This window comes from Gracilinanus agilis, chromosome 6 (assembly GCF_016433145.1).
Source record: "Gracilinanus agilis isolate LMUSP501 chromosome 6, AgileGrace, whole genome shotgun sequence".
NCBI lineage: Eukaryota > Metazoa > Chordata > Mammalia > Didelphimorphia > Didelphidae > Gracilinanus > Gracilinanus agilis.
This window is the reverse complement of record NC_058135.1, coordinates 242,016,907-242,025,484: the sequence shown is the minus strand read 5'-3', so window position 1 is coordinate 242,025,484 and position 8,578 is coordinate 242,016,907. Positions and strand designations below refer to the sequence as shown.

At 50.0% G+C, this 8,578-nt stretch overlaps 1 protein-coding gene across 1 annotated transcript; it reads right to left on the bottom strand.

Annotated features, from left to right (window-relative positions):
• Window positions 1-5,941: 5,941 nt before the first annotated feature.
• On the bottom strand, window positions 5,942-7,596 carry RASSF10 (Ras association domain family member 10). The gene has a single exon (XM_044681238.1). It carries the CDS (start codon window positions 7,594-7,596, stop codon window positions 6,031-6,033), a length of 1,566 nt encoding a protein of 521 aa, XP_044537173.1. The 3' UTR covers window positions 5,942-6,030.
• Window positions 7,597-8,578: the final 982 nt, after the last annotated feature.

The following is an 8,578-nucleotide window of genomic DNA, read 5'->3' as shown; positions in this document are numbered from 1 at the left end:
TAAAAATTAATATAAAATAAAATATAAAATAAAATAAAATAAAATAATAAAAAAAAGTTTTTAAAAAAGCATTGAAGGTGATTCCAAAAGTACCTTTCTATATTGGGGCTACCTATGTTGCATACTCCTCCACTGAGATTTCCTCCCTGATGCCCCTGACTCACCCTCAGCACTGGCTCTGTGTCCTTTGCCTTGTTTAATCTGTGAAGCTATTCCCGTCCTGATGGGATCCTCTCTGGGAAGTGAGTCAATAAAACATCAGCACGCCAGCAGCCACGGACAGCTGTGCGAGGGGGCACTGGCAATCTGCAAGTTTGTCCTACGTTGTTTCCCCCAGATCGTCACTTCCTTCTCCTTCCTGTCCTTTCCTGGTTCCCTACCTCACCACCTGTGTGACTTGTAGGAGTTCCTTGCTTTTTGAAGTAGCTAGTAAGGGAAGTAGATGGATCACTGGACCTGATGTCAGGAAGACCTGAGTTCAACTATGGTCTCAATGAGTTATTAGTGTGACCCTGGACAAGTCATTGAACCTCTTTTTGCCTCACTTTCCTCGACCATATAAAGTGTGGATAATAATATCAGCCTTGCAGGATTGCTGTGATGATCAAATGAGATAATATTTATAAAGTGCTTCGCACTGTTCTTGGCACATGGCAACTGCTCTATGAATGTTTACTCCTTTCCCCCTTCTGTTTCCCTCCATCCTCCTCCAGGTCCCTGTTTCCTCTAGTGGGCAATAACAGAGATGGGTGAACTAAATGGCCTCTGAGGTCCTTTTTAGCTCTCAGGTTGACTTTCTGGCTCTGGGAATAACAGCTAGAGTCCCTTCCTCTGGGAGATGAAAGCTATATGGAAGCGGATTGGAAATACACAAGGGGAAAAGCGCATTCATTGACATTCCTTAAAGGCTCCCACCCACCCTCAGAAGAATGTAAAGACTTTGAAGAGAGAGACTTTAGAGCGCAGTGCCTGACACATAGCAAGAGCCTTGGAAATGTTGATTGATGGATTAATTGGTAGATGCCGTTCAGATTGTGTGAAGGAGTCCTGAAGACAAATTACTAAAAGGGCACCCAAACAGGCATTTTTTTTTTTTTTGGAAAACCATGATTCATACCTGTTATGTCATTGGTTTAAGGAACTCCCAGGTTGGAAGCTTTCACTGATACCGAACCACACTATACAGCTTTAAGTGTTAAACCTCTAAAGGGCTTAAAAGAACCTCTCAGGGCCACTTAGGGGTTCAAAGGATCATAGTATTAAAGTTTTAGATCTGGAAGGGACCTCAAAGACTATCTAGTCCTACACTTTCCTTTTAAAAATAAGGAAACTGAGTCCCAGGCTGAACTTATTCAACACCAAACAGGTAATGAGCATCCCAGTCAAGATTAGAACCCAATTCTTTGTCTCTCCAGCCCAAATGACTTACTTGCCCATGGTCACACAGTTATACATGTCAGAGGCAGGAATCTGAACTCTGATCTTTCTGTTACCAGGACTAGTCGTTGTTGCACTATTCAAATAGTTACTTCTGAACCAGCTTTTCGAGTTTCTATACAACAGAGACCAAAATAAAATGAAAATTCAATTAAAGGTGAAATTCAGCTGTGTGACCCTGGGCAAGTCACTTGACCCCCATTGCCCACTCTTCCACCTATGAGTCAATACACAGAAGTTAAGGGTTTAAAAAAAAAAAAGGTGAAATTCAATTAAAGGTGAAATACATTTCAAAGACAGCTCCTAGCATGCTTTATTCCCCCAGCTGTGAAACCCAAGATGTGGAAAATATAGAAGAGATTCTGTAAATAAATGATATGCCTTTCTTTTTCATCCCTGAGCTGGCCCATGTGCAAATAGTTGCTGTTTCCTTGCTAAGAGATAAGGAGCTGAGCTCTTTGCCAGTTGGCACGACCAAAAACAGGGACGATTTCTCTAGAAGGGTAGGAGCTGATGAGTGGGCGAGAAGGGGTGGAAGATCTCCAGGCTCTCCCAGCCCCCCATTCACAAGAATGCCTCAACAGACTGCCCAACCATCATAGGAGGCACCACTAGGAACTTTCCAAACCTTTCACAGACATTCATACAACCATACAAAAGCACGCAGGGCACCACTCACTGGCTAATCCTACCTTCCATTATTTTGTTCCAAAGAAGGCCCAAGTCAGTTGTTTCCAATTCTGAATGTTTTTTATACTGCAGGGTTTATCAAAAAACTACCCAGAGGGCTGTTGCAAAATTCTCAGTGCCAAGTGAATGAAAATTCACTTTGTGTAAAAAGGGAATAGATTCCGTATGATTATATATCTGTGTCCGTGCATGTACAGCTCAAGAGGGGAAGGGAGAGCGTCACAGAAAGCCAGACCTTCCAACAGGATGAAAGCCCCTGGTAAGAGGGCAGCCTTGGCAGTACGCCAGTGGGTAAGCAGCACACTCACAAACTGCCTTCTCCAGCAGATCTGGGAGCAGCACACTCACTGATAAATAGGGGCGGCTGCTGTCTTTCCTTCCTATGGAGAAAACCCGATCCCTTAATGTCCTCCCAGAGCAGTATCACAGCTGTGCTCTTGCTCCTAGTATTACCCTGTCCCTTAAAAAAAAAAAAAAAAAAGAGCCTAGGGGAGAGTGAGAACACCAGCATCCTTTGTCCCAGGGGCCAGGCACTCTTCTGGAAGTTGGAGGAGCTTGTAAAGTAGCTATAACTGGCTAACTTGCAGGGTGCTGAGTTAAGGGGAACTATTGTCCTAAAGTTGGGCTATCTCCTGGGATGCCTACCTTTGCCCCCCTGTTTCCTGCCCACATCAGGGAAAGCTCTTTGAGGAAGCAGTCCTAGAGTCAGGAAGGGTGGGTAGCTCATTGTTACCAGCTCAATGGCCCCTTGTCTCATCCTGCTTCACTCTGGGACACCTTTGTCTAGGAGGAGTCCTCAGGTGACTGGGAGCTGAAGAAGCCCATGGATTGCTGCACACAGGGCTTAGCGTTGTGACGTGGCCGGTTTGTATTTATTGACTGCTGGCAAAAAAAAATCACAACCATCTACTTGCCTGAGCAGCCCGTTAGGCTCGTAAAGGTTAAAATAATAACCGAAAGGGAAAGTGGTTATTTTCTATGGCACTGCATCAGCCAGAAGGCTGAGAACCACCACAACTTCCTCCCATTCCTTGTAGCCCTCAGTACAATGGTGCTATGGAAACGGGTTGGCTTTGGTATCAGAGAATGAGTTCCAATCCCAGTTTTATTCATTGTGACCTTAGGGAAGTCTCTTAACTTCTCTCTGGGTACTAGTTTGCTCATTTGTAAAATGAAAGAGTTGGGCTAGAATCAGTGATTCCCAAAGTGGGCGCCACCACCCCCTGGTGGGTGCTGCAGCGATCCAGGGAGGCAGTGATGGCCACAGGGGAATTTATCTTTCCTATTAATTGCTATTAAAATTTAAAAAAAATTAATTTCCAGGGGCGCTAAGTAATATTTTTTCTGGAAAGGGGGTGGTAGGCCAAAAAAGTTTGGGAACCACTGGGCTAGATGATCTCTGACACATTGGCCAGCTCTAAAATATCCGATCCTCCAGCTCTACAATATCCGACCCTAGGAAGCCAAGAAAGGCAGAATGGCATAGTGGCTAGACAACCAACTTCAGAGATATGAAGTCCTGAGTTCAAGTTCTACCTAGGTTACATATTCTCTATGTGACTGTGGGCAATTTAAGTTCCCTGCGACCTAGGCAATCCCTTATGACCATAAGCAGAGGGGGAGCTAGGTGGCACAGTGGGTAGAGTGCCAGGCGTGGAATTGAGAGGCCCTGAGCTAAAATCTGGCCTTAGACCCTTCCAAGTTGTATGACCCTGGGCAAGTCACTTAACTCCATTTGCCTAGGGGGATAAAAAGGCTAACCTTCACTATGGCAGAGCAGTCTCTCCATACATCTCTCAGACAGGATTACTTGCCAAACTGTAAATAAGGATTGTATAGTCCTGCTTTCCTGTCAAAGCTATCATTAAGTTTGGTCCGTATGTATATGATTACATTGTAGACTGGGGACACTGAGGTTTCATTTTTTTTTCTTGCACCCTCTTCATTTTAACTATGCTTAGGAAGAGAAGTGCCAGGCTGAAAACCCAAGACCATAATTACACGGTAAGTTTCTTCTAGGTATCAATTATGAAGACAACCTCTTAATTCTCTATCATTTTGCTAAAAAAATCTCCAAACATCCCTGCATCAACAATGGGGTGGAAGAAATATGTTGACACAAAGAAAACCAATTAAACAGCGGCAATGCTTTCTGGTCTCCGAAAATGGGATGCAGTTTAAGATTCTAGCAATTAAAGGAGAAACTTCTCTAGGAAGCCAGCTTTCATAAATTAGCTTAAAATGACTAAAGCCCTGCTGCAACCAGACCCAATCTCTGAACATTTAAGCCGATAACAGTAATAGTGCCTACCCAAGGCTGGCACCCCACACTCACCATTGTTTACACCTCCCAGGGCATGATGGTATCTCCAGGAAGTGCCCAGCTTCCAAAGGAAATCAGGCAGCCCCATTCATTCAAAAGAGGCAACAAATATCCTATAGCTGATAAGTTGTGGTTTGCTTTTTTTTTTTTATTGAAATAACTAAAAAGATTACACTGAGTTCCCCGGCGCTTAGGAGACTGGTTTTGAAAAGCTGTTATCCTATTTTATCTCTAGGCATGTGTGCATAAGCTGTCCAGAACTGAGAGTCACTCCAGTTAACTCACTTTAGAAGAAAAAATACCTTTGTCGTTGGCCGAGTGTGGTTGTTAAGCAAATGACCTGTTAGTGGAATATGGAGAGAAGTGGTTACATTCAACAATTTCTGAAACCTTAGCTAGCAAATCCTTTTATTTACAGTGTCTCAGGTAAGCCTCTGGCAGGTAAAAGAAACATTCTCCCCGGGAGCTGTAGAGTTCAGGCTGGCTTTCAGGCACTGCCCAATTCAAAAGAAATACAGGTCTGCACTCATAAATGTCAGGAGACTTTCAAAGTCTGAGTGTTCACTATAAAGCAGATGGCTCACTCCTTAATACACTTAGCTTCCCTCCTTTGGTTCTTCGGCTTCATTATTATTTTTCCTGAAATAGCAGCAGCTAAATTCATGACCCTGGGGGGGAAGGAACTGTTTCTTTTTCAAATCCCCAGGAGCCTAGCACAGTGCCCGGCACACAGTAGGCGCTCAATAAAAACTTGCGGAATGGAATCGAATGGAAGTAAAACAATGAATTGTAAAAGGACAAAATACTGGACTTTGCAAAAGCAAATCTCAAAGCTTCCAAATGAAATTTTCACCAGAGTTAAAGCTTTCCAGGATTTTAGTTCTCCCCTTCTGCTGGAATGCACTGTCTGAACTCTGGAGAGAGAGAATGGAGGTTTGAATCAGCCTCCGAAGTGAAATAAAAGGCCCAAAACGCAGGACTCGGATGAGGCTAGTAACAGCTGGAAAATGTAAATAGCCAAGAAGTGTGTGTGTGTGTGTGTGTGTGTGTGTGTGTGTGTGTGTGTGTGTGTGTGTGTGTGTTTCCAGAATGTAAGGCTGAGACCAACACAAATACCTCTTCTTTGGCTAGTTTTAACAAGTTAGAGCTACAATTAAAATTCAAGGAATTTCGTTCCCAATCAAAGATAAGTACCTAATGCCCCCGACCTGTGTTCCAGCTGTCACCGTTCCCAGAAATGTCATTTAAAGACTTCACTAAACTGAAAATCCACATAATGCTCGCTTGATAAAACGGGCCTGGACCATTTCCTGGGACCTCAATCAGAGGGACGCCTTTCCTACCTCTCACTTCCCCTGCTCTGCGGCAGGGTACAAAACAAACCGTCTAAGAAGAGGCGCCTTTTCTCTGGCCCCTCCTAGCCCAAACTGTGAATATGCCCCCTCAGCACCTACTCCAGCGGGCCGTGGAAGGGGCTGTAGCGGGGCGAGGCACTCCTTCCACGCTATGGGATCCCTGAGCTGGCTCGTGCTTCTGGTGACCAAACCACTTTCTTGCTCTCTTCCCTCCTATCTGTTCTCCTACACGAGGGACTCACAGACTGGGACAGAGTCTGAGTCTTGACTGTGCATGGAGCTCAGCCCCGTGTCCGAGTCTTCATCGTTGCCCTGACAGCCTTTGGCCAGTCCCCGGGCCTGGTCCACCCACACCTCGGGGCCCGGGCAGGGGCTTGGGCCAGCAGCAGCTGCCTCCTCCCCGGCCCGTGCCTCACCCTCCCCTTGACCCGGACCTCTGGAATAGGGATCACCAGGTCCGTCGGGGCTCGGCATGAAGTCCAAAGAGTTCAGAGTCTCCAGAAGGTTCTGCAACTCCCTCTCCTTGAGCTCCCACTGCTGTTGGCTATAGTCCAGGTCGCTCTTGACAGCCTCTAAGTCCGTGCTGAGTCTCAGGCCAATGTAGAGGCTGGTGCTGAGCTGGGTCTTCAGCCTCTCCTGCTCTAGCAGGAACTCGCCCTCGGGGCTACCTTCTGTGTCGGGGACGGGCTGCCCCGCGAGCTCCTCCTGGCGCCGCCGCATCCATCTCTGGTTCAGCTCCTCCTGGATCTCAGCTGCCACGCGCTCCAGCAGCTCCTCCTGTTGAGCTCGCTGCTCCTGCAGCTGCAGCATCTGCTCGCACCGACGGGCGTACTCGGCGAGCGCTGCAGCCTCGGCACCCCCTTCGCTGCCGGGAGGCACTTCTTCGGCAGGGCCCTGCTTCAGGGCTCCGGCTCCGTCCACCTCAGCGACAGCCCCCACCAGGTAAGTGTCCTGAACGTAGTTCACGCCGTGCCGCCTCATGCGGTCCAAGTGCACCTTGGCCTCGTAGCGGTCGATTTCCCGATCCAGCTCTCGGAGCCGTTGCACCTGCTGGCGGAGAGTGTGGTCTTGGGACAGCACCAAGTGCACCAACGTCTCCATCCGCTCGCCTGAGGCGCTGTCCTGAGCCAGGGGCGAGGAGGATGAAGAAGCCGTGGAGGACGACGTAGAGGTGGACGAACAGGGGGACGGGGGCTGCTGCTGGCGCCGCCGATTGATCTTGGCCAGTTTGCGGAAAGCCTTGCGCACCACGCGCCGCTGTTTCTCCTGGGTCAGGGCCAGGCTGGGCCGGGCTGGGCCCCCTCGGCCAGAGCACGGCCTCTCTTTGCTGGGCACCACCCGAGCCTCGGCACTGCGGGGCCCGGTGTTGGGCAGAGACGCCTCGCTGCGCACCAGGACGAAGCGCACGTTCTCCTGCTCATCTCCCCAGGCGGCCCAGAGGCGCAAGATGCGCGTCTTATTGGGCAGGATGCGCTCAAAACCCCGCCACTTCTCCACGATGCAGTAGCACTGAGGGGGCCCCCAGAGCATGCCCTGCGCTGGCGTCTCCTCCTCGTCCTCCTCGGCCTCTTGTGGCTCCCCTTCTCCCGCGCCGCCTCCCTCTTCTCCTCGTGCCCGCCGTCGCTGCCGCCGCCGCCGCCGAGACTGCTGCAGCTGCTGCTGCCGCCGCTGGCGGCTGTCCTCCAGCAGCACTCGGACCACGTCGGAGCAAGTGGTGCGGCGGGAGAGGCCTGAGATGATCTTCTCTTCCTGGCAGATCCACACCGAGATCTTCTCCTCTGGCTGCTCCATCGCGCACCCAAATTGCCACTGCTTGCGCCCCTCGCCGCCTCCCCAAGACGTCTGGGCGCGGCGAACCAAGCGCCCCCAGCTCCTGGCTGCCGGAGTCAGGAGAGTAGAGCAGGCTCAGGGGCGGCCACGGGAGCCCGGCCCCGCTGCTGCAGCCCCGCAGCCCGGCCAGGGTGAAAGCAATTCCCCCTGCCCGGGTTTCAACTCTTCCACTGCCTCTCAGAGCACCCCACACAAACTCTCCTAAAGTTGCCTTGGTCAGACCTGCGCCTCCGGGGCGGGGTTGACTAGGCCAGCGGGGGCGGGCCCGGGCTCAGAGGGAGGGGGGCAAGGACTCCTCTTCTTCGTTTCTCTCTGTTTCTTTCTGAGAGGGCCTCTGGCGCCCCTAGGGCGACGCGATGGGTCCGGAGCTCCTGCCGCTCTCCCTCTGCCACTAAGCTCCCAGAGCCTCTGAGTTTTGCTCCTCCCCGTGTGACTCCTCCTCCTTCTCCCCGAGAGAAGCTCTGCCCCAGCCCAGGCTGTGGCAGTGGCAGCCACAACGAGAGCCTAGCTTGGGCCCGACGGGGGTGGTGGCTCTCTATTCTGCTCCCAACTCATCCGTTGCCCCTTCCTCCTGGGACTTACTCACCTGCTGCTCTGGCAGGATAGAGCCAAGTTTGCAAAAAAGAAGGAAACTGGGCTGGAGGCAACAGGTGTTTGCCTAGAACGATTCAGTTTGGGGAGCCCGGTGGACAAATATTTTTTCCCTTGCAGGGCAGAGGAGAACATCAGGAGTCTGGGAGGACCTGAACCCATACCTGGATTCACAACCCCAGACTCCTTTCTCCCCCTTAACTCGTAAATACAATCAGTTACCATGTACTGTGGTACAAAGTAATCTTTTGCGTCCTTCCATTGCTCTCTACTCACATTATTATCAACTTAGTTCAGGCTCTCCTCACTTCTCCCCAAAACTGTAACTGGTCTTCCTTGCTCCGGGATCTTC

Coding starts and splice junctions, on each gene's coding strand:
- RASSF10 (XM_044681238.1), bottom strand. CDS start 7,596: ATGGAGCAGCCAGAGGAGAAGATCTCGGTGTGGATCTGCCAGGAAGAG.